This window comes from Polyodon spathula, chromosome 3, assembly GCF_017654505.1.
Source record: "Polyodon spathula isolate WHYD16114869_AA chromosome 3, ASM1765450v1, whole genome shotgun sequence".
NCBI lineage: Eukaryota > Metazoa > Chordata > Actinopteri > Acipenseriformes > Polyodontidae > Polyodon > Polyodon spathula.
In genome coordinates, this window is record NC_054536.1 from 23,628,111 (window position 1) to 23,654,969 (window position 26,859).

The window sequence follows — 26,859 nt, forward strand, 5'->3', positions numbered from 1 at the left end:
GTGTGGCAGGGGGCTGCCTTTGAGGCTATGTGTGCTGCTCTCAAGGGGGGAGAGGTGTATTTTATGTTTAGTTTATGTAGCACTGGAGATTTAAAATGTATGTCATACATGCCAACAGTCCCTATATGGTCAGGACAGTCCGGATTTCCTAGCAAATGTCTTGCATCGTCCTGATGCATAGTAAGAAAGTCCCGATATTTACCCATAAAAAAAAAAAAATGTATTCTGCATAGCAGAGCTGGTGAAAACCACACACTGTGCTCTTCGTGCGGCTGACACATCTGCTGATTGTTAACTTATACAAAGGTAAGAACGTTTCATTTAGTCTATATTTACTATCATGTTCGCTTGGGAGATACGTCTATTATGTGACAATGAGTGGTTTTTTTTTTTGCATATGACCCCCCCCCCCGAACAGTTTCCAAATGTTGGCAGGTATGGTATATTTGTATTTGGGCACGGTTGTTTCACAAATACTTTACGTGCAGACTGTGGCGGTACTCAAATGAATGATTGATTAGCAATCGAGTCCCAGCACAGCTGCATAAAAATGGTACAAATCTCTCACTCGGGGTTAGGTGTGCAGAGAACATGAGAGAGAGATGGGAGAAATAAATATAGGGAAAATAAACAATTGCTACTTGTGCTGGAAGGACTGGGTTTTGTTTGTCTGCTTCTTTTGGCCATTGTGACGTTTTTTTTGTATCAGTGTTTTGTTTTGTATTCAACCTTTGTATTTTTAATCTACAATAAACACACACACATAAGCGCTTCACTTGCAGTACTGTGTCCATTGTCTTCCTGGTCTGACGTCACCCTCAAGTCATTCTTGCCACATAAATAAAGAAAATAAATAAATATATGATTTAGTAGCTGAGATACAATCACTGTCTCTCAAAAAACAAAGCATGGCAGGCAAGCGAGACCATCAAATGTAACGCAATGCAGTATGTTGTACAAATTGGTCATGCTATTTTGGTATATGAGCTTTAAATATCTTCATTATAAAAAGTCTAAACTGCAACAACATTTTTGGTAAAATTCCATAGTATTTGCAATTAGCATTTGTAGCATGAGAAGCATGGGTAGTTCATTGTTCTGGTGTATGCAGCAATTATGGGATAACAGCTGGCATTGATAGCTGAACAGAAAAAATGTTTTCATTCCCCTGCCAACTCTGAGTCTCTTTATGGCATGTATGAGGTACATCTATATATTAAAAAATTGAAAAAAAACTGAGATTTTCTTTAACCTGAAAAATATGTAAATACGGTATAATTTTATATATTTGACCTTTTCTGCTAGAAAAAAGAAAACCTCTCTTCTAATACACAACCTCTGAATTGAGGTTTTTCATGTGACATCATCACAGCACGGCGCAGCCAGACATTCGGACAAAGTGGATTTTAGCCATTAGCAGGGCAGCAAAAACAGATCCATGTAATCCAAAGTCAAAGAAGATAGACTGGACTCGAACCCAAAGGTATGCCCAGGTGTAATGGGGGGGATCTAACAGTGGTGCTTTATTCACACCAGGCATGTGTGCCTGGGAAAGCCAAAACTGCCTTCTTGCATCTATCAAAGCAGCCAGATTCCTGCCCAGTGCTTGCTCGTTCAATTTGGAGACAGGGAGCAGTTTTTGTTCACCCAATGCAGCCCCTATAGCTGCCGTGGCGAGGGTCTATGACTCTCGGAAAGCAACTTTAACAAACAGGCCTCGTAGGCTACCAGTATGCTGTTGTAATTACCCAGCCAAGCAACGAACGCACTGGCTGATTAAGCTTTTGCTTTAGAGTAACTTCGGAGACCTGACAGTGATTATTAGGGCAGCTAGCATCCTTGGTCAGGAGCACTAGTTTAAGCACCTGTAACAGAGCGGTGATAGAAGCCTCTACTGGTGCAAATTGGGCCAAACCCAGCTTCCCTGCGTCATGCAGGCTGTACGTGCGTCCGTCGACTGGGAAACAGCCAGAGCTGAAGTCGGGTGACTCCAAGAAGATTGCATGTATCTCGAAAAGAAAATCCGGGTGCACTGGAGGGGACACGAAAGAGGCAGCAGGCTCATCATCAAAGATGGACTGCCTCATTTCATCTATAGGCCAGGGCACTTGTAACTCCAGAGTGGCCCTCTTAATAAGTGGCAGAAGCGCTGCTGACAGGAAGAGTTTAACCACAGGGGATGTGCTGCCTGAATCCACCGCCTCAGAAGGGAATGACAGCTCTTGTTTGCCCACCTCCTCAGAGGTGGTGATGGACAAGGGGGGACAGGCAGAGCCATGTGCTCATGCAGCAGCTCTGCAAGCACCGTTCCATGATAGGAAACAACTGCCCACAGTTTCTCCGGCTGTTTGGAGTCTGACAATCTCTTGGACTCTTTCTCTTCCTTAATACACATTAATATCATGTGACCCACAAACACTTTAAGGCTTACTAACTAGTTCTTGTTCAGTGTTGCACAGGTCATATACATTTTCTCATGCATTTAGCCATACTGTGCAACTCTACTCAGACTACCTGGAGATTAGACATGCAAATTGAGAGCTTTCTTTAACTTAGTATGGTACGAGATAAGATTTGTGAAATTAATAAATTAATTAATGTTTGCTATAAGATGTGCTTCGATCAAAACCGTATAAAATGAATGCAGTTGCATGATAGGTACGATTTATGGAATTATTTTATGAGGTAGAAGCATCCTCCTCATGCAAAATTAAACAAAATCCTGTGAATCTGAAGCAGACACCTCTACAGACTTCACACCCAGCAAGAGGCAAATGTCTGATGGAAATGTAATGAGACATGCTTATGTCAAATTTACACCAGAGTACTGCACCTTTTATGTTTAGCACACTTGTTTCGCAATCAAGTAGTAAGTCACCTATCATCAATTTGAAACAATAGTCTTAGAACAAGTTGTTCAGGAACTGTCAGAAATGTGCCAAATGATCTATAAATTAACATTATGGAGATGTTCTGTCTTAAAGTAGATGTTTCTGAAATTTTAGAAATGATTATTTTCAGCTTTAGTTTTTTTTTTGTAACTTATTCTTGATTAGAAATTAAATACACTGGAAAAAAGCTAAAATCGACCCCTTTATCTATATGCTTTTCTTAGATGAAGTAGTATATGTGGACTCATTTTAGTTACTTTGCTCATAACATTTCTGATACATGTATGTGTTTTGACATTTTTAACCTAAATAAGTGCAGGAAAACACAAACACAGTGGTTATTTGAATACAGTTTTAATGTACACAGCATGTTTAATGGCAGGTTTTATTTAGAACAGATGTTACAATGTATAGAGAACAGTAATAATGGTCAAAAAAAAGGAAAAAGAAACATTTGTAAGATTTTTTAAAATTAAATATACACATATTTTTCCAAATGTTGACAGCTTTTACCACCATTTTTTTGTACAAAATGATCCCGTGATTTTGTTAAATGTATTGTTGTTTTAACACTGAAACAATGACATAATACTGGCTATTTGGCAGGTTTCACAAACATTAGCATATGTTAAGCTAGCCTACTCAACAAAAACTAAAGGTTGCTTTGGAATGTTGCAGCCAATGTAACTCAATACTCAAAAAGTTACAAGCATTAATTATTACTGACATCATGATTTGTGCTTTCAAGACAGAGGCAGTTTTTGTGTATGCTAGTGGCATGTTAAGAGCATACTTTATTTAATATCAGTCTGCATGGGGTGTGAATAAGATACTAATATCTTTTCTTTCTTTAAACGTCCTAACATTTCGAGAAATAGCGACCACATGTAATAAATGTCCAACATCAGCTTTTTTTTTTTTTCTCAAAACCACAGATTTGTATGGATTTTCTTTTTCTTTAATGATTAAAGACTTCTAGTCTAGTTTTCTATACTAGTATTTCTATATTTTCTCTAAAAAAAAACATTTTACGATTTTAAAATTTTTTAGAGAAATTTTATAAACAGTTTGTTTGAGCTCTATGGTGTTTGAGAAGTTACCCTGCCAAAACTTTGAAAAAAACATACACACATTATAAAATAGATACACAGATAGCAAATCTAATGTATTACAATTACACATGCAGTGACTGAAGGGGATATTTGGTTCTGTACACATACAGCTATGGCCAACAGGTTTACATCACCTAGAATTTTAGGACTGAGCCATTTAAAAGGCAGTATTTCGTGTTGGATTTCGAAATGTCACAATTTTCAGTTTGTCAGGTTTTTGTTAAGTATAGGGAAAACTACAAAGCAGTATGCAATTCAATATGTTAGTGTAACATTTTTCAGCAGGTTTCATTCTACTTTATAAAGCAACATTAGTTAATTCTATAGGGTGATGCTAAACTTTTGTCCATAGCTGTGTATACTTTGTACAGTTCCTGGCCTAATGTAAACAAGATAGCCCATTTTTCGGCCTGATTGTGGTTGATAACTGTTTAGAAGGCCATATGGGCAAGCTATTAAGTGCTATGTTTATGTTAAAATACATCTAATGAGATTAGCAAGTATAGCATGAAAAAAAGTTTAACTTCAAAGACGGATCCAGTTTTTTTTTTTTTTTTTTTTTTTTTTAATTTCTTCCAGTATGACGAATAAGAAATTATTTCGTTAGTCCATTGTTAGTTGCAGTCATAAACAAAGTCGTAGTTGCTAGGCTCTTTGGGAATAGGGGGCGGGGCCTCTGGGATCTGAATGTTCTCAAGGTCGAGGAGGCGGAGCTTCATCTCCATGCTGAGTAGCGTGTCCAGGTCAGACTTGGTACGATCGCTTGCCATCTCCTTCCCTAGAAGGGCATTCAGACCGTCCGTCCACACACAGTACTGCAAAAAGGATTGGTTTTATTATCTCTCTCTCTCTCGTCTTAGATCTTCAAAAGCAAATGGTTTGATATTATTTATATTTATTATTTCAATTCTGATAAACAAATATTCTACAAATTAAAACTATTTGTATCTGGTTACTGTTCCAATGGATTTCTTTCAGTACCATTATTTGGTCTCAAAACATAGTTGACGGCAAAGCCTTCTTTGAAACCTCAGACTTTGAAACCTCAGGCAGGATCTTGGTCTTGCTGTCTTGCAACTTTCTTTAAATCAATCAGATTATCAAAAAAAGACGCCAAAACATAAATGAAGTTGATGTTTTCTTTACCTTAATAACCTTTATGGCTGAATACATTTAATAATATACCAAATTTAAATACCTGAAAATAAATAAATATAATAAATAAATATGAAATCATCTGTATTTAACTTTAAGCAATTAACTTTAAGCTCTGACGAGTTTAAAGTTAATTACTTAAAGTTAAATACAGATGATTGCTTAATGTCATTTCTGTCTGACAATGTAAATATACTACCATTATTTATTTATTTTTTAAAAACAACTGTTGAATGCTGCAGCTTTACTCTGTTACTTCACTGTAATCTGGTTGCTTTTATTTTTATTACACATATAAAATGCAAGACTATGGGACAAATCAATGCATATAGAAAATGACATTGCACTGTGTTAACTGAAGCAATAAAAAGTTATTGAACTCAATATGAATTAAAGCTTTGGTGCTTTGATGGAAATATTTTGTTAATGCTCTGTGCATTAACCTGACTGAAATGACAAACATAGGAATTGATACTTACCTCATTCTTGTCAGGGGCAATAAAATTCAAATATTCATCAGACTCGTACAAAATTGAGAACGCAAGTTCCAACACCTCCTAAAATGAGATCAATGTACATTATTAATATATGCTGTACCACATATTTAATAAGAAACTGCCCCCTTTATCGTGTCTTTCCTCCTACACTGCTTCTCCATGTCACATGGTGCATCCATTACATACTGCTATCAGTAATAACAGTTTTTATTAGACATAAAATGGGTTTGGTTGGCCTTGTCCCAAGCAACCATAAAAGTGCCTAGGCATGCAATGTCAAACTCTTAAAAGTCACTTCTATTTTGCCCAATTATTTAGTGCAGCAGATCTAAAAATTATTCCTGGTGAAAGTTGTTCAACAGTTGCTCGGTATTTACAGAAAAATATGTTGCAATGAGTGATTTGTTTAGAGTTTCAGTCTTCTAATTTTTAGGTATTATTATTTTGTTTTTGTTCATTGCGTGACTTCAGATTAGTCTTGTCAGACAGCTTTGTGGCTTTTGGACAACTATTAAATGACTTCCCCAATGATTTACAATACAAGGTGTGCATGCTGCAATGGGGACAGGATTTACATGCTGAGATGCATCCTGTTATTTTTCCGACAAGCGTGTTTATGAAAAAACAAAACACAAAATCACAGAAAACTCTGAACTTAGTGACATGGAGAAAAATAAATCTCAGCACAAGGATAATAAACGGAACTCCAGAATAAATGTTAGTACAGTAAAATAACATTCTTATCAGCACAAAGGATTTCAGGTCAGCTGTTCCCAAACCACAGACTTCATAAGCATGTGTGATCACAAGCCAGAAATTATAAACCTCTTGAATTTGTAAAGCTACCTGTATATTTCTTACAAAATCTTACAACAGGTAGCACTTAACCCATTACTTCAAATCAAGCATCAGGATAGGTAAATTTGACAAGAAAAACTACATAACTTTTTTTTTTGCAGCAGCAGCAAATCAGCTGTGTGCTTTGTAATGGTGCCTTTGTCTCTTCTCTGCCAACCCTACTGCTAATCTGTGGATATGCAAGACTATTATTGCAGTAATATCTATGCTATAACAGGCACCCTGTGCACAATGAGTATGACTGAGCAGCCTTGGGTTACATTCCTCATATAATGCACACCTATACAACCCTATACTATAGAGTACTTTTAACTAAGTATACTGCACACACAGTAGTGTGCATCCCATATAGGACACATGTAAATATTTGTATGGGTCCATGTTATATTATCTTTATAGAAAGATTCGGCTAAGTGAAAATGATTTACCAAATGCAACTGGGAAGCTATTACACACTGAAGCATAGCTTGGTCACACACACCTTTGTTTTTCAATCCCATATGGTGTCTTTAATTATAATCAATAACCACAAATACACAATCATAAAACACACAGTAACTATTACTACATATTTTTTTAATTTTACTAGGAAGATTTATCAACATATTGTAATCCCAAAATATAATAACACAAAAGGCATTTCACAAAGCCCGCTTGCCAAAATGTTTGTCAAATAATTTTGCACACTGCTGAACTATAATCAAGCACATAAAAATCCACATGCTAATCCCAAAGGTGCATGTACTGTTTCTGTTGCTTAGCTGAAAGGTTCTCACTTCTTATAGTCCATGACAGAGTACCTCAGTCTTGCCTTGTGCTTATTTACGGCCTCCCTCCCAGCTTCCTGAATATGTAAGAGGGCTGACATGTTTCACATTCGACTGGGCTGACGTTTGTGGAGCTGATTTATGAAGACCCCTTTAGTGCAATGCCATCAGCCAGATTACACACACACACACACACACACACACACACACACACACACACACACACACACACACACACACACACACACACACACACACACACACACACCACACACACACACACACACACACACACACACACACACACACACACACACACACACACACACACACACACACACACACCTGGAAAAAATTAAGAGACCACTGCAAAATTATCAGTTTCTCTGCTCTTACTATTTATAAGTATGTGTTTGGGTAAAACGAACATTTTTGTTTTATTCTATAAACTACTGACAACATTTCTCCCAAATTCCAAATAAAAATATTGTCATTTAGAGCATTTATTTGCAGAAAATGACAACTGGTCAAAATAACAAAAAAGAAGCAGTGTTGTCAGACCTTGAATAATGCAAAAAAGAATAAATTCAGATTCATTTTTAAACAACACAATACTAATGTTTTAACTTAGGAAGACTTCAGAAATCAATATTTGGTGGAATAACCCCGATTTTCAAGCACAGCTTTCATGCGTCTTGGCATGCTCTCCACCAGTCTTTCACATTGATGTTGGGTGACTTTATGCCACTCCTGGCGCAAAAATTCAAGCAGCTCGGCTTTGTTTGATGGCTTGTGACCATCCATCTTCCTCTTGATCACATTCCAGAGGTTTTCAATGGGGTTCAGGTTTGGAGATTGGGCTGGCCATGACAGGGTCTTGATCTCGTGGTCCTCCATCCACACCTTTATTGACCTGGCTGTGTGGTATGGAGCATTGTCCTGCTGGAAAAAACAATCCTCAGAGTTGGGGAACATTGTCAGAGCAGAAGGAAGCAAGTTTTCTTCCAGGACAACCTTGTACTTGGCTCGATTCATGCGTCCTTCACAAAGAAAGCACCCCCACATCATCACCAATCCTCCACCACATTTCACAGTGGGTGCGAGACTCTGTGGCTTGTAGGCCTCTCCAGGTCTCTGTCTAACCATTAGACGACCAGGTGTTGGGCAAAGCTGAAAATTGTACTCATCAGAGAAGATGACCTTACTTCAGTCCTCTACGGTCCAATCCTTATGGTCTTTTGCAAACCTCAGCCTGGCTCTTCTTTGCTTCTCATTGATGAAGGGTTTTTTTCGAGCTTTGCACGACTTCAGCACTGCCCCTTGGAGCCTGTTTCGAACTGTGCTCGCCATGCACTTCACCCCAGCTGCCATTTGCCATTCTTTTTGTAGGCCACTTGATGTCATCCTATGGTTGCTGAGTGATATTCGAATGAGTTGGCGGTCATCCCGGTCAGTGGAGAGTCGTTCTCGCCCCCTGCCGGTCTGTAGCTTTGTTTTCCCCAGTGTGTGCTGGTTGACCTTGTTCTTATGAACTGCCGTCTTTGAAATTTTAAGGATGGAAGCAACCCGACGCTCACTGTATCCCTCTGCCAGTAAAGCCAGAACTGAACCCTTCTTTTCCTCACTCAAAACTTTCCTTTTCAACTCTTTGGGCATAATCAATAGTTATTTTTTGATCCCAATTACTTTTGAGGTACTACTAGCACTGTTTTGCCATCCAGCTGGTCCTATTGCAAAAGGACAGTGATGACCACAGGAGTGGTTTTTATACTTTTCCTTGTTAAATAAGATTTGGTTCAGGTGAACCCCTAATCAGTACCTCATTCAGTAGAATGAGGTGTGCCTGTGTTGGAATTCAACAGACACTGGAATAGAATGGCTACAATACATGTAGAGATGCTGATTTAAGAAAAAATTGCAGTGGTCTCTTAATTATTTCCAGAGCTGTATATGTATGTGTGTGTGTGTGTGTGTGTGTGTATATATAAACTACATACAATAAAATGAAACACAACATCCTTAATGAAAATGGCAACTTAAATATTGAAATTTAAAGAAAAGTGGTCATTGACACAAGTAGAGTTTAACCACACGCAGCAGCCAGGAAATTCCACACCTGTATAGACTGCAGGAAAACTAATGAAAAGCCCAAGATAACAGGGCATTATCCTTCTTTCCTTAGGAAAAATTCTAACCTTTGCAGTGCCAAAGCCATCTCCCTTCCATGTCTGTGGCAGTGGGTAAAAAAAGGAGAAACAAAAAAGTAGGGATAAAGTACCATTATTAATATTTACAGGGAGAGCGCTTTGTTGCAGTTTGACAAAATTGTTTAGGTTCCCGAAAAACCTGCTGGGCCCCAATAAAAAATATAATTAAAAAGCATACAATTAGAATAAATATAATTAGAATACTTTTTGATGTTGTTCTGATATATTGCTGCCTTGCATTCACACTAAGTATGTGCAACACTTCTGAACTCAGATAGAAGCTTGCAGATTTGTAGTCAAGTCCTCAGACCTCGAGTCTGAGTCTGTGTCCAGGTCCAAGTCAGTCACTATCACTCAAGTCTGAGTCATGAGTACTTGATTTCAAGTCTCGGGTCTGAGTCCTTGAAACAAATTTGAATCCATTTTTCATTCCCTCAGGAAAAATGCACAAATAATAAAAAATAAAAACACAAAAAATGTGATTTATTTTTTTCTTGCTAGATTTGCATGCCTTTTTCAACTTGTCTGTCATACTCTTGTTTTGGAATTGGAATACTGTTTGAATATACCTGAAGCTTCTAGATAAGCTTTAAGTTAGTTTGTGGATGTTGTTTTTCAGTTTGATAGAAGCCGTGATCTGGACTATAAAGCCGGTGTAGTATTAGAAAGTGGTACATCATCAGAATGTGGTATGCATACCACAACTTGACTTGTAATGGCAGAAAGTGGTAACGTGTCATATTTTGGATATGTCATATGTGTAATCAGTTGCGATCTGATGAGTGTTTTCCTATTGTCTAAAGAGGTACATTTACCATTAATTATACATATTGTTTTGCAAATTTAAATTAATTTCTTTAAAAAGAAAAAACAATTCACGAAAAGTCCACCGCAAAGTTGCACAAATAAAAAAAAAAGTACAAGACCCAATGTAGCGCATATGATAAATATTTGCATACCATTTTCTTAATGGTGGAAAAATACATTAAAAACTATGTAAGAGACTGGAAAATATGATAAATTCAATTTTAAAAGCTGTAAACGGACAAAAACAGCATAACGTACTATATTTGAATGGCTGCTTCCCTGATTTCTTAAATAGTATATTTAGTATTATTTTTATTATTTGTTTTGCAAAATAGAAACATTATGTTTCACTTTCAATGCACTAGCACTTTTATTAATACAAGGATGCATTCCTGAGATTGTGCTTCAGTTCACTTGATTTCAGATCATGTATATTTTATCTTTTCTCTTTTACACAAATACATTATGTTTATGTATTTCCCAGTGGCGGCTGATGGCCAAAATGCAGGTGAAGGGGTGGGGTCCAGGGAGCCAATTTCGGTGGTAGAAGAACTGTCCAGCCTGACGCGGCTTTCAACAAGACAAAAAAATAAAAAAAATAATAATATAAAATATTATCTAAGTAACATTAAAATACTACAAATATACTGTACGGCCTAAATAACCGATTACTCCAAACAGGCAGTACTGGTCGTTAAATTAATAAGAAAATTAAAAAAAAATTATAAACAATTGCAGAACACAGCAAGACATCACTGAGCTTACGTTAAAGCACTGCTGAAGTGCAGCAGCCTCAAGAGAAAAAGGGACATACGGTAAAAAAAATAAAAGCAGATTAAAACTGTGAAAAGAACAAAGTTGAACAAATAAAACAAATAACATTAATTTAAAGTTAGACGAAGTTAGACAAAGATAATTAGACTTGTGAATCTTATTTTAATATTTAAAACAGCTTAAACATTTTCTGTATTTCTGCAAAGTAACACACTATGCAAGACTGAGAAGTAGGGATGGGGAGCCGATCCCAGAAGAACAGATTCCTGATTCCGTTTTCATCAAGTTTCGGAATCGATTCTATTTTTGGTAGGAAATGGCGTCGACTCCAACCCCACTATTAATTCCAAATCTTGGAATCGAAATTACACAATTTTTTTAAATTACTTTTAAAATGACTAATTTATTTAATTCACAGTCATTATAATCTGAGGTAGTTATCATCTGAGGTATTAAATGTTACTTGTTATGGAATGTTGCGAATCTACTGTGCGCTTGATCATAGGTGCCGTCGAGTCTCTCACGTCAATCATGTGATTCGGGGGAGGTGCAATTCGACAACAACATCAGAATTTGAAATGTCAGCTGCGTCTTGTGTGGCTTTACTTTGTTTGTTGTAAACAAACAGAACAAAACTTGCATATAACAAATCAACATCGCTGATATGGAAACACCTTGGAATGTAATTCACCAAATATCTAATAAGTAATAACACTGTACCACTGTAATTATAATTTTTTAACAGCAAACATAAATGTTTTTATGGACAAAGGGGAGATCATGCACGAATAGAACTGTGATGCGATACTGTTTTCCAAGGCTACTATATAGCAGTGGCCTGTCCGCAGACAAACAGGGTATGCAGAGAATTTGTCTTTACCTAAAAGTCAGTTAATCTGATTTTGTTCAGGTGTTTCACATTAACTATGATTTAATACTTTAATTAAGTAGTTATTTGTGTGAATTATGATTATTTATTGGTTATTATTTTAATACTTTTATTGCTATTTTTTCAATATATTTATATGTAGATAACCTAAAGAATTTGATTAACATTCAGGTACCACAAAATATTCAGAACCATCAGTTTTTGTTTATTGTGTTTCCGTACACAGTTTGTTTTTATCACGTAATTCTTGAATTATTCACGTTGTATTAATCCAGCAATAATACATTCTAAAACGGAGAAGAGCTGAAGTCGTGCTGCTCATATTTATAGCCTTGGCACATGCGCACGGATTGCCTGATCACCATGTCTCTAACCGGCTGCACTCCATCCAGACATTAAGCCAATCATAGTCAGTCCTGGCTGACGGCAGGTTGCTTCTGCACATGTGCGTGGCGGATTTGGGGTCAAAGATCTTTTAAACACACAAGATGGTCAACTCTGCTGATTTAACAACTTCCGTCCCAGCCGAAGTGGTGCATCCTGGGAATCCAAAGAGTTCTGGTGGTGAGTTTTCTCCTATCTCATAATGTAAAGTCTGCCCCATTATCTATTCCAAGCTTTCTCTTTTGAAAACAATTGTATTTTTATCAAGATTCATCTAGATTTATTCAGACACCCCTCCTTAACAAATATGCATTGTTATTTCTATGATCGATGTTTTCAATTTGCCTGAGAAGAACTCTTTATTGCCGCAGTGCTGTCAGAAATTGCAGGCTCTCATGAACATTTATGAGCTGACAACATGGGGGCGTGGTTTGGGATTTGTGGGTCGGGGCAATTCAATTCATTGACAGTGGGTTAATTAGGTCTATTCTTATTATTATCATTATTAATATTAACATTATTTCCATCAAGATGACAATTAATAGGCATACTAATACCTCTGAGGTGTTCGGCTTTTAATTTTGGCAACACGGTTAGAAAAAAGAAAAAAAGGAGTATCTCCATTTTCAGTTTTTTGCGTTTATGGATATCACAGGTATGAATGTAGGCCTATAATTAAACACAGTGTATATTCAATTACAATTGTCAGACAATAAAGCCACTATTGACATTATTGACAATGTCGATGCACGTGACTTTTGAGATGTGAAAAAAGAAACAAGGACCAGGGGTCACAAGTGGAGATTAGATAACAGGGCATTCAGAACAGAAAATAGGAGGCAGTTTTTTTTACACAGAGAATCGTGAGAATCTGGAACCAACTCCCCAGTAATGTTGTTGAAGCTGCCACCATGGGATCCTTCAATAAGCTGCTTGATGAGATTCTGGGATCAATAAGTTACTAACAACCAGAGCTCTTTTCAGGCAAGTTGAAAACATTGATCATAGAAATAAGTTAAGGAAGGGTCTCTGAATAAATCCAGATGAATCTTGCTAAAAAATACAATCGTTTTCAAAAGAGAAAGCTTGGAATAGGTAATGAGGCAGACTTTACAGTACAGAGATAGGAGAAAACGTGCCACCGGAATTATTTGGATTTCCAGGATGCATCGCTTTGGCTGGGACAGAAGAAAAGGGGGAATTGACTATCTTGTGTGTAGAGAAGATCTTTCTTTGGGTGCTGTGCCAGTGTCTCTTGAGAAGGGGGGACGAAACGCACATCACCCAGAAGAAGGAAAGCGCAATTCATTAATAAGCAAAAACACTTAACCAGCCGACCCTGCTATTTCCCTTTTGTGTAGGTTCATAAATGGAACAAAAACATGAAGTTCACAGAAGACAGATTTCTAGGTTGACGCGGCACAGCGTTTTCTTAATGTGTTTTTCCCGCATCCATAATAAATCATTTTCATTTTGGTAAATTAAGTGGTATTAACTTATTCTGACATTCTTTTTTTTCCCCCCACTATCAATCAGTCCTTCTGGCCTATCAGTGAGATGTATCTGCCTGTTTGACGGTAGGCAATTTTCGACTGAATTTGCCAGGTGAATTCATTGACGTTGCATGCAAACAGTGATGGTATGTGCTGGGAACAAGTGAAGATTTTGTGTGGGGGGAGGGTTTACAGCCAGTTGAATTTGAGTGGGGATGTATGTACACTGCAACCTACCTTGCATCCAATTTCTTATTCTTACTATGATTGGCTGCAAAGACAACAGGGCTAACCAGTGATTGGATAATGGTTCGTTGGGTAGGTTTTTTATTATGCACAGGTTTCCTAGTAACTGTAACATTATTTGTTTAATAGAACATTTTAAAAAATGACTTGTCGTTAACATCTCCGAGTCACAGAGCCCAAATGTCCGAGTCTGAGTCCCAGAAGGTCGAGTCAGAGTCTTTTGTGGCCGTGACCTAAGTCAGAGTTAAGAGTCACGAAAAATGTGACTCAAGTCTGAGTCCCGAGTCCTACAAGTCTGGAAGCTTGCAAACAAAACCATACAGCCTTGCAGGAACAAACATATCCCAGCACTCCTCTACTTTTAAAACATAAAGCAGTGGCCAAAAATTTTGCATCACCTATAATTTTAGGATTATATAAAAAAATAAAAAAAAAAATAAAAAAAAATCATATGAACATAATTTAGATCTTTTATCTAACATCCAATTTATATATTTTATTTAACATGCAACCAAATAAACTACAAAATGATATCACAGAAGTCTACCAGAAGACATAATAGTAATATAGTATTTCATGTTAGATTTAAAAATATCACATTTTGCAATTTGTCAGTTTTTTGCTAAGTATATGGCAAACCACAAAGCAGTATGTATTTCAATATGCTAACATTACACTATTCAGCAGGTTTCATTCGACTTTATACAGCAAACTGTGTTCATTCAAAAGGGTGACCTTTGTCCATAGCAGTACATTCAAAAATATAAGTAGACACATGTGTTGTATATTGTACACAAGCACACAATCGGATGTCATGCATTTAATATAGTGGGATTTATGTAGCCATGGACTGTAGGGAGTATGTATACACACTCAAGCATGCAGACTTCCAAAAATTACAAAATGCATCATACAAAATCTGAAATGCCCATAAAATTACCTTATTCTGTTTCAGGGCTCCTTTTTCCTTCATATGGGGACAGTCCTTTCCAGTTACAATAGCTTTAATATCTGCCACTGGCACTGCATTAAATAAATAAATTCAAAACATAGATTACATACTTCTCCAGATGCCTACAGTAGATACATTATTAACCAAAATATTTTTGTCCAGGCATAGTCTCATTAAATGGTTCCTATGATAACAGTGTTCAAAAGCTCACTCCTGAGGTAAAACTATGAGGCAGGGAAACTTTCCAGCTACATTTTTGCTGGTGGAGGTCCATCTAGACAACTAATCTTCATTCATCCATTGTCCTTGCCTTCAAGTTGGGGCACTTCCCTTTATCTGTTGTCAAATAATATAAACAAGAATGTCTATTGTCGTAGACTAACGTATCAGACCATTACTCACATTTCTCCTGCAAAGAATCATGGGCCACTTCTCCCTGGGGGCTCTCCTCCAAGTCTCCATAGTGCAGGACCTTGTGGTTCGGAGACAGACGACAGTACCAAAACTTGTCTGTAGGGGGCAAAAAGAAGAATCGTTACCAGAAGAAAGTCTGGGTGGGACCGGTCAGTGCAGAGTCCTGCACGGGTCTGATTTTTACGACCCGCTTTCGACCTGGACCTGCTATTACAGGACCTGACCCGAACCCACAACCCGCTGTAACACTGTTTTCTTACTAGTGACCCGACCAGCTTTAATAAGACCTGCAACCCGACCCAAACCCGCACGTGGCTATACAGCGTGTTACCACCCTGTAGTGGTCTGGGTATATTTTAACATTGTAACATGTTAACTATCTCTACTTACTTTACTATAAAATACCTGTTTATTGCTTTGGTGCCATCAGTTGAAAGGGAGCTACATCTGTGCTTTCGCAGAGATGTACCAGTTTTGCGGCTGTTGTTTACAAAAACGAATCCAGTCACATGTTCATTATTTTCACACTTCTGAAACTATTGTTTGTTTCACCTCGTCCACAGGGATTTTTAATATTACCAAGCAGACGTGATAAAAGGACCTTGCGACGTATCAAACAAGCGGCAAAACAAACCAAGAACACTGCTTAGTCAGCAGACTCCTTCCTAATCGCCTCCTGCTTTGGTGCAGGAAATACATTTACCTTCTAATATGTTATTTAGGAAACTGTTACAGATGCTGAAAGGACAGAAAACGTTTTTGGTGATTTAAACTCAGACCCTAGCCTGACCCGAAAATGACATTTTTTGACCCGTACCCAAATTGCAAGCTGCGAAAAAGTTAACATTCCGACCTGAACCCGACCCGCTATTGCTGATTTATCAAACTACACTTTGGGTACCACTGATATAAGTAGATTAGGATGCCTTGCAGAGATTTAGAGGAAAGCACACAGACATCTTCTGTAAAGATGTATCTGAATGGCAGAACTATGTAAATTTTTTAAGCTTGCACTGTCCTACATTTGTAGATTAGCAAATCTGTTTGTATCAATTTGCACATGAGCATTTATCCAGGCACTGTGTATACAACTACAGTATATATATATATATATATATATATATATATATATATATATATATATATATATATATATATATATATATATATATATATATATATATATATATCATTATTTGGTACAGTAAAACCATTCCCCAAGATAGATAATATTATCACCTGATGGAGACTCTAAAGCATTTATATTTCATCTTAGACCTAAATGATCTGGATTTTGTAAACCTATATTTTGTGATCGAGATTTCTTTTATCCGGATCACTTTGATCTGGTTTTATAGAAAATGTCACTGCTGGATTACATTTATTCCAATTACAAAATCTGCTTTTTTAAGTAGTTCTTAAAAGTTTTTTTTTTTTTTTTTTTTAAACAGGCCATTATTTATGATATAGTATAACTTAAAAAAACAAACAAACAAACAAGACTGATGATAATTATGAGTATTAACACTACCAAGGTGGTCACATTTGACCATTCACATTTTTTTTTTAAATTTCATATACTCTGCCTGTCTGGCAGATACGGGGCTGTGCGTTTATGACTTTTCCTAAATATATGTATATTAATTGTCCTGACAAAGTATGAGACACGGGGTTGCAAAATTAAGGGAGATATAATACCCTCCTACCTAGAACTACCAGACCGGTCAAATTGACCGCTACATAAAAAACTATTGCATTTTGCTTATACAGTACAGTATTCCATTTTATTATTTTGTATTTATCATTCATGGCGATGTTTTGAACTGTGGTTAGGTCAGTCTGCCCTTACATGGCATCTTATAATCTAAGCTGTCTATTGTAATTCAAATCAGCCTTTGACCCAGGCATCTCCTGTGATCTATTTGGAGTCATGCATTTTAGAGTTACCATAGGGACTGGTGGGAAAAAAACAAAAAACAAAACAAAACAAAAACAAGACTGTAGAGTTTTACAATACAATGGAGTATGGAGTTGCCATTTTAGACCGGATGGCATGGACACACTCAGTGAAAGCTGGGTCGCACAATTGGCCTTCAAACCAATTTTTCTTCAAATGTTCAATAATTTACAATGTTTCAGTTGTGCAGATGTTTTATATGACGTGCCTGCAGTGGCGACACGTAGGGAGGGGGCACGTCTGGTCACATGCCTGCCCCCCCCACCTAAATTACTTTATTTGTACTTCAATATTACTGTATTTGTACTTCCAGCTATCCCTAGAGTATACTCAGCATGGAGTGGGCCTTGGAGGAGTTCGAAAGGTTTTATTTATTCATTTATTTTTTAACAATGATAATATCCTTCGCATTTACAGATGTTACACATTTGTATCAGTGCAGCTGCCGGTGAGCGGTGCCAGTAATTCAAATTCTACCCTCCCTCATTTCAACTGGTATCGCTATTGTCTTAATTACCCTAACTTTTTTTCCCCCGGAGGCTGGTACGAGGCATGTTTTCATTGAAGGTTTTGAGGTACTACTCAGCACAAACATTTGCAGGTATATTCTGTGTTCACGATTCATCCTGTAGTTTAGACGGAAGCTGTTGGGTGCTGCTGCGGGCACCAAAATAAACTACAGCAAATCAACATGCCTGTATTTCTGATTTAAAAATAATAACAACAAACAATCGGTTTCATATGTGAGACAAGTTCTGCAAATGTCTGTGCAGAATTGTGAATTCTGTAAACATTTCTGTGATCGCAGAATTGGGTAATCCTGGTAGGGTTAGTGATTAAATCTGTTAGTTTATGATTTAAAAATAGTTTAGTGTTGGATGTAAAGATGTACGCAAAATAAAATAAAGTAGGTCAGCAGAACACGTTCTTATTACGTACCGTTTCATACATGCTAACATTCTGACAATTAAATACAGTTCAATATTGAACACTTGATTTGGTATGTTTGATGTTTATAAATAAGGGTTAAATTAACGTTTCGGGAGGGGGGCCCACAATAAGGTCCTGCTCTGGGGCCCATCATCCTCTTCCTCTGCCACTGCTTTGCAGTAAGTGTTTACATTAAGCATATGGCCTTAATCAGTGCAGTAACTGATGTTTTCATTAATAAAGTAATTTCTGGCATTCCCTGGTTATGTCATTACTAAAGGTGACCCATCAAGAAATATAAGTGAGTATCAGTTCTGCACAGTAAAGTCAGCTGAAGGGGTCAGCAAACGTGCCTTTCATTCTGCTTGGGCTAATGTCAACCCTAATGATTTACCACCTCCAAAGCAGATATGTATGTGTACATTATCATGCAGACAACTTTTACAGACAATCATGAAAGGCTAAAGCAGAAGGGTAAAAATAATGGTGGAAGATGAGGCTGCATTAGCTAATACTATTAACTGCATGCCATCACCGAAGAAACAAGCACAATGTAAAATGGTTCCTCTCATATTTTTTATTATTATGTTCCCTATTTTTTTTTTACAAATTCTGTTTGGCATTCTTTCTCTACAGCAAATTCTTTAGGCTGGCTCTGTTCAATAACAGCTTCCATGCAATAATGATTCCCCATATCTATCTGGGATGTTGCTGCAGCATGACAGAAGCCAGAATGACCTTTTAATACTTTATGTGCTTATACTTCAGCCCTTTCTTTTTTAAAAAATGCTAAATGAAGAGTAAACCTTTCCAGATAATTATTTTAGAGCAGAGGATTTTTTTTTTTTTTTTTTTTTTTTTTTTTTTAAACTACATTTCCCAAAGGATAACATCTACCCTATATATCTTCACATAACTACTTGAAAATTTGATTTTGCACTTAACACATTTGGATTTTTAAATCAAATTATCTTCTATAACTTCTTGCCAAGCCACAAGACTTTTTTTTTTTTTTTTTAATTAAAATCCCCCACCCTCCAAAAATGTAAACTTTTATGTCTGTAAAACAAACCAAAAATGGCAGGTTCCTGTACAAAATGCTGAGGTGCAGTTTTCCAATTGGATCAGTTCAAGTATCAAAAAATGTAATAGTAACATTATGACAGTAATGTAAGTATAAGCGCAAAGTGATTTGCGGGTGCAAACCCCACAAAATATTGTCGTAAATCGTGTTTAGCAGCCGTAAAGTCAGATTTCCCAGTCGATACAAATGTGGCACATGTAAAGAATAGTGTTACCAGGCATTCTGTACCCGCTATCAAATTTCCACTTTGCATTCATTAATCCATTACAATTATATTAAAATGCATTCAAATGAAGAAGAGCATAAAATTGGGTGCTAAGCAGTTGCAATTCTTATAAATGTGATGTAAGGATTTTGCCTTGAACTTAGGCAATTGCTGACCCTCCAAAAACTTTACACCTCTTCTTACAAGATGCAAACCATTGTAGAAGTGAGTAACTAAGAGCTGTATAAAAGCAGACACCTGCAGAGACCTGTCATTGGCTTCAGGATGGCTGCTGTGGTGCACTTGGCTCTTGTTGAGGAGAGGCAGGAACACGATCAGAGGAGAAGGGCAAGACGAAGAAGACCCTGCATATTCAATCCCAGGGTTACTTTGTTTGGGATGCCGGAGGATGCTGTACTAAAGCATTATCGTCTCACTCCGCAGGTCATCCTAAACCTAATAGCTGAATTGAGGGATGAGCTAGACCCCAGCATCAATCTAGGGACTGCTATCCCAGCACATGTGAAAGTTCTGTGTTCTCTGCACTACTTAGCCTCTGGTTCCTTTCAGACTACAGTTGGAATGTCTAGAGGGATAGCCCAATCCACCTTTTCCAGTGCTAGGCAAATTTCTAAGAGTCATTCTGAAAATGACAGGCTAACACATATCATTTCACAAGGATACTCGCATAACTGATGTTGGCTGAAGCTTTTCCAAACAACTCTGTTTCATGCTGAGTGACCTCAGCCGTAAGGACTCTCAGCTCCTGAAAAAAACTTTTTTTTTTTTTTTTTTTTTTTGCTTTGTATTTTCGTGCTCCACAAAATGTCATACAGTGCCTACTGCTCTCTGTACTAACTCTCCAAGTGCGGCCTCTAAATAGACTGATGCGCTCAGTGAGACCTTCACTATCATAATTGCGATTCATTATTTGTGTGTGTTGAGTAATTTGCATTGCCCTTATGCTTACATAGAGTGCAGTGCAAAATAATTGCCCGGCCGAAATGCAATTTAAATTTTGCATCCTCAATTATTTGCACTGCGCCTATACTTGTATCACCCCCTATATTTCAAAAGTGTTAAGAGTTATCCAATGTTCTGATTTCACCCTCATAAGCTTAACAACCTTAATATACAGTTTATGACAAAAGCAAAACAATTTGGTTCCAGGTGCACCATTTTTGTTTTAGGCATTTACTAGGGGGCTAATACCATATAGCACTGTCTGCATACCGAATGTTCTGAGACTAATGGCATGGCGCACAGGGCTGACTTTATCGAAATACAATTGGGACTTGGAACTTGCATGCTCTCTGGAAACTTTAATAAAGCAGGACTGTGAAAAAAGGGCTCAATTAAAGACATAATGCTTTCCCCAACAGACTTCAGCTGAAGCAATTCAACTTCTGCCAGTAAGTGTGAAACAGGATATTAGACAGTAAAATCCCCAAACACTTGCGGTAATAATTTAAAAAGCTGACAATCTGCTTTACAATTCTCCAACACGTTATAGAAGGACATCATCTTTTTGTATTTCACTGTTGAATGGAGTATTGGCCGATACAGTTGATAGAAACACAGTTTTTACAAATCCCTCAGCTCACTGTGCTGCTTCTGTGAAAATACTGTATTTGTCCTAACTGAACTGCAGGAGACAATTTGTTAAGAGGTATTATTTGTCCCAGTGAAAATGCTACAATCTTCTATTTTTAGTCTCAACAATCAAAGCCTTCTTGTGGTATTGTCCCTCTATGGCCACTGGTGGTAAATCAGGAATATTACTACTCGTAATTAACAACCACCTGCTTCATAATCGTACTTCAGTAGTAACAAGGACAGAAACCCTCTAGACCACAACTAGTGCCTATCAGGTTAATACAAGAGTATTAACAATATTTACCCTGTTGGACTTCCAGAATGGAAAAACAAGAATTCACAGAAAGGTCACCAAATAATGTAGTTTTAGCTACATCAACTTAGACACAAGCTTTTAAATTGTACACCAAAACCAATAATATAAAGGCTATTGCTTTTGTCAAGTTGAAATGAAAATGTAAGCGTACACAACTTACAGTACATACTGAAGACTCCGACATAATTTCTGGTCGGAGGCGACGGTCTCCAACCAAGTCGGAATTACGTCAAGTTGGTAAACTTCTGTTCTCCAATGCATTTGTTCTTCTGTCTTTACAGAAAACAGCTCACTCACAATTGTTTCATACTTTAGCTGTCACCCATGCACATGCTTGCTCGCTAAGCTATCTCATTTGCTGACCTACACAGCGACACGTAAATGCTGTGTGCTAAACAACCAAAGAATTTACAGATACTCGCGGATTTGTATTTGCACTTCATGACATACTGCATCTTTAAAGGAAATAAAGGAAACGCCTAACCAAGTGTGCTTTTTCACTTTGCGATTTTCACGATTTCCGTGACAAAATCGTAGCCTTAATTATAACACTTATCACTATCATGAGGTAATATCCAGAATACCGTGGAGTGCTAATCAACAAGACGCAGAGCAAGACTATTTCTCTTACAGTGCTGCCTGCTTTTACTGATTCTGTGACATTGCCAACAGAAGAACCTTTTGGCAAAGCAGATTCATTTAGACTGTTATCATTCTATTCATTACTGCAAGCATGTAAAAACAATTGGCAGTGTAATTAAGGAATACATTAAACGTGTAGTGATTGTTATTTTTCAGTCTTCCATCTGCCTGTTCTCCTCATTTGGACTAGACTGTAAGCAAAGCTGCAGTTTGTTTTGTTGTTGGAGCAGTCTACTATTGTAGAGTAGATACTATACCAATGTTACAAAATCCACCAACTGTACAGGTCTTTCCTCTTGAGACAAGATCCAAACAAAATCATTCCCACAAGAATGAAAAAAAACAAAAACAAACAACAACTTTGAAAACTGCTAAATTCTGTATCAATGCCGTTATTTGTAAAGATGAAAGACATTCACCAACATTTGTAAAATTGTAGGTGTGACAAATAGAGTGACAGCTGGAAAGGGTGCCCTTACATATAGATGGACAGACAGACAACCTTTACAACCTATAATATATCTGCATATTCCAAATTGAAGTATAAAATACAAGCAAAGCACTAACATATATGTAGTACTCTTACTTTAATTCATGACTTCTTATTTACTGAGATCTGAGCAATTCCAGTTCTCTCTTTAATTAAAAGTGCCCCAGTTGCAAATATCTCAACCGTGCTTTTTTTCCCACATCACAAGCGCAGAGTGATAAAGCAGTATGGCAGCAGCATAGTAGTAACGGGTTCTGAAAACTACCTTGCCGTCGTCGGCTGCTGATCTTCCTAAAGCACGTTCCCTCACACAGCCGGTTGAGACGCTGCTGCTTGATTAGCTCCATGATCTCTGGCTGGATCTTCTCCCTCAGCTCGCTGGTAGGAAAAGAAGGTGGTGGTTAGAAAACTCAGGTTAAATTATTGAGTGAGTTAAAACAATATGACACATATTCAATTTGCCCTGTTTTTTTCTGAAACCTTACAAGACCAAAGCAAAGTTTTAATATTAGAATAACTGCAGCTAACAATTATTCCATAAATCCCAGCCATATTGCACTTATGCAAGCTATATACATCTCACATGTGAAGTTTTAAAAGAAACACATCTTACCAAAAATGTGTATTTTTCATTTAAAAACATTATGTCTGGTACTTAGGGTGGCCATATGGCTCCATATTCACCGGGACATTTCAGGCTTACAGCGCATTGTATTCTGGTACCTTGTACCTGTCTTGGGTACCTTTCACTTATTTCTTTTCTTTAAGAGAAGCAGGGCTACTCTTACCAGAATGCGCTACAATGCAAGTTAAAAAACCTGAACTGTCCCAGTGAACAGAGTGATATGGTCACCCTACTGGTACTACTTTAGGTTGAAGGAAACTCAGGACTCTCAGATTGCACTTTTACATCCTGACTCATTTCACCTCAGCAGTATTTTCTGGGTAAAAGCATGTTACTGGCTGAAAGCATGTCAGTCAATAGGGAAAGCAGCTGTCTAATTGACAGGAAAGCAGTCAGTAAAGGGGTGGACACAAAACCCAGGAGGTACAAGACTAGCGTGTTTCTTTCAAAACTGCACATTTAAGACCTATAAAAATGAATGGATATGCATGGTGGAGAAACTGTATGGAGCTATTTTGTTAGCTACTTAATTAATTTTAAAAAGAGTCACTACAAAAATAGTAGGATGACCTGACTGGTCAATAGCCTTCTCAGGACACTCCTTTTTTTAAGCCATTAAGTTTTTACACTCATGGTGTTCCACTCTGATGTCCATCTGTGCTCATACAAGACTGGCTACCTTAGCAACAAATATTTTATTAGTGCATTATTAGAAAATGTAATGCATGTCAACAGGTCCCAATTGTATTAATCCTTGCGCTTTGTTTTTGAAAATGTTGTTACAAAACGAGTTAAAGCTACTCAGAAGGTTAACTGAAGGACTCAAGAATGTGTTTATTACTAACCATGTTTGTTTCATCTGATAGAATACGAAGAAAATTATCTTTCAAGTGACCTCAAAGCATTACATAAGAGACAATACTATATATTTTTCTATAGAACCACCACATGTAAAAAATAAAATAAAGGAAAAGAAAACATTCCACACGGAGCACCCTTCACATACATTACTTCAGCTTTTTATATTGTTTTGATTTCCCATGGCAATTTCTGCATCCTGCTACAGGGCAAGTTTGTCTTCCTTATTAATTAAATTTTAGACTCAATCTACCATTTAGATGCCTAAATGGCAAGGAGGGGGAAGGATGGGGGGGATGCAGCAGTTAAAAAGAGCTATACGGCAATTTCCCTCAAGTTAAGAAATGTGATACAGCACGATTGCTTTGACTTTAATTTAAAGTCAACATGTTGCAGCCTAACTCATTATCATTATTACAGTTCTATTGTTAGGTAGGGCTTGAAATAAATACAGTTTCATTTAATTTATCTGAAATAAAATGAATTTACAGTAGTTGGAATATTAGTGTTTAAAGATATCAATAAACAGCAGCTTCATTCATGGTCAGTCTAGTAGCACACTGCAGTAACCTTAAATCCTTCTAACCATAGAACGCATTGATGGAATTGAATGTACCTGTGAGTAGAGGGGAAAGATCAGGTAGGGGTCTTACAGTTACCTAATTCATTAGAGGTGATCCAGTGCTCTTCTACTAGGCAAAGATAGAAATATGTTCCAACTGTCAGTTTGTGGAATGAGTAATCTAGTCATGTTTTTGATGCTGAATCACTGGTATCCTTTAAGACCCAACTTGAAGATCTGTCAGCTTTGTGATGAGCATAGATGGGGCGAATGGACTCTCATTCATAAATATTCTTAATTAAAAATATGGTCCAATTATTCTTAGGTGCAATGGTCCTTAAAATCCTGACTGGACTTCAACTTGACTGCTCTCTATTTTCCTGACAAGGAGTCTATTGAGAATCCTGCTGATGTACACAGGTTTTATGAATATAATCCAGTGAGCTAGAGGATATCAGTTCCAGTATGTGTGTATTGTGGATAATTCACCCTGTTTGGATTTAAATCTCAGTAATTAGAAGAAAGCTTACAGGATAGGACGAGACTGGAAGTCTTCCTGGTTCATCCTTTCAGACTGACGAATTTTCAGAATCTCTGTATAGCTCAGGTTCTGCAGTTTACTTTTAAACTGGTCCAGCGAGTTAGGCTTGGTGTTCAGTGCTCTCATGATCTGCTCTTTCACCACCTGCATAACCTGTGAACAGAAAACCACATGTACTTTTCAATGTAACTTACAATGTAATAGTGCTTTTTTATATGATAGCTATATATATATATATATATATATATATATATATATATATATATATAATATGAGAGTATCCTGTTGAAGGACAATATGGAAATCTCTTATTACACATCAGCACTAATTAAAATAGGAAAAACTCACTTTTGTCACTAGTGTCCTTTAGAATAGCCTTGCAAACAGACTCACTGTCTAAAATAAAGCAATTTTTCTTTTTTACAAACCCAAAATGCAATGACAATCAGAACAATCTTGATGATAGAAGTAAGGGCCTTCTAACAAGCAACAGCATTCCCTACTCAAATGGCTGGGTTGCCTTGTTGTTTTAAAAGTTGGTTCGACATCCATTGTTGTTGGTTTTAAAAGCCTTCGGTTTCAATTACCTTAATTTAAAAGAAAAAAAAAATCCTTTTTGGTCTTTTTTTTTTCAACTGGATCTTCCTTGACAACAACAGTGACAAAATAGGCAGAGATGGTTTAGTCAATACACATTGTAATTAGATACTTTTTTTATTTATAGCCTTTGTTTATTGAAGTCACTGGGGAACAAACGTGTTTCTACAGCTAATAGGCAGCATAGCAGTCTCAAGTAAAAAAACTAAAAAGTACAAAGAGATCAGCTTAAATCAGCCCATGTATTCTGACCAAAATTATTCTGCTATTACAACCCATCATGAGCCCCACTGTTACCCACATCTTTACATCAACAGCAAAGGAACAACAGAACCCAGAACTACAGTATTCAGTATGATTGCAAACACTGTAAAATAGTAAGAAAAATATAAAAATTAGAATTGAAGCTATTGTTTAAATAAAAAGCGTAAAAAAAAATAAATTAAAAACTGGCAAAATCTAAAGAGATGATTTGTGCTCAACCACAGAACTGATGAGCGAGTAATTTCCTTGCCAGGCTAGGTGAGATTTCCCATGGTAGATTATTTGTATCTTATCTCTGCTAAGAACTGTCACCGCTGAAGATTCAAATCCTCTTCAAAATGTGATTTAAAGAGTAACAAAGTGAGCGTGTCTCGCACAGATCAACTTTGCAGCAGTACTCATTGACCAACACTGTACTGTAAAGCAGTCTGTGATCTGAAAACTAAACCAAGTTCGATAGCTGCATGAGGGTTTTTCACAAGATGTAATAAATAACTCAAGTTGTGCCTGTCTAAAATACCCTTTTGTATTTGGAATGTTACGACTGGCCTTCCATATTCAGTATGCATCCCATCATTTCAAAACAGAAAAGTGCTAGTCTAATGCGTTAGTTTAATAAAAAACTACTCTTCATATTAAATGTGTTTTATTTAAAGCATGATATAAAAAGGCATTGAACTATGTTACTTTTATTAATATACAAACATATAAAAGTCTTGCCACTCATCTCCACCTATTATAACATC

The 26,859-nt window shown here is 37.0% G+C and overlaps 1 protein-coding gene across 7 annotated transcripts in view; it reads right to left on the reverse strand.

Annotated features, from left to right (window-relative positions):
• Positions 1–4,283: 4,283 nt before the first annotated feature.
• Positions 4,284–26,859, reverse strand: part of LOC121312873 (engulfment and cell motility protein 1) — a 186,923-nt gene continuing 164,347 nt past the window's right edge. For 4 of the 7 annotated variants that reach the window (XM_041244746.1, XM_041244747.1, XM_041244743.1 and 1 more), the window contains 7 exons: positions 25,242–25,405; positions 22,932–23,044; positions 15,435–15,542; positions 15,021–15,103; positions 9,476–9,508; positions 5,638–5,715; positions 4,284–4,818 (listed from right to left, as the gene is read on the reverse strand). In XM_041244746.1, the coding sequence (XP_041100680.1) occupies positions 4,618–4,818; positions 5,638–5,715; positions 9,476–9,508; positions 15,021–15,103; positions 15,435–15,542; positions 22,932–23,044; positions 25,242–25,405 (780 nt within the window). In that variant the 3' untranslated portion in view covers positions 4,284–4,617. The remainder of the gene's footprint in view (positions 4,819–5,637; positions 5,716–9,475; positions 9,509–15,020; positions 15,104–15,434; positions 15,543–22,931; positions 23,045–25,241; positions 25,406–26,859) is intronic. The other 3 variants (XM_041244750.1, XM_041244749.1, XM_041244745.1) reach the window with 1 other exon arrangement.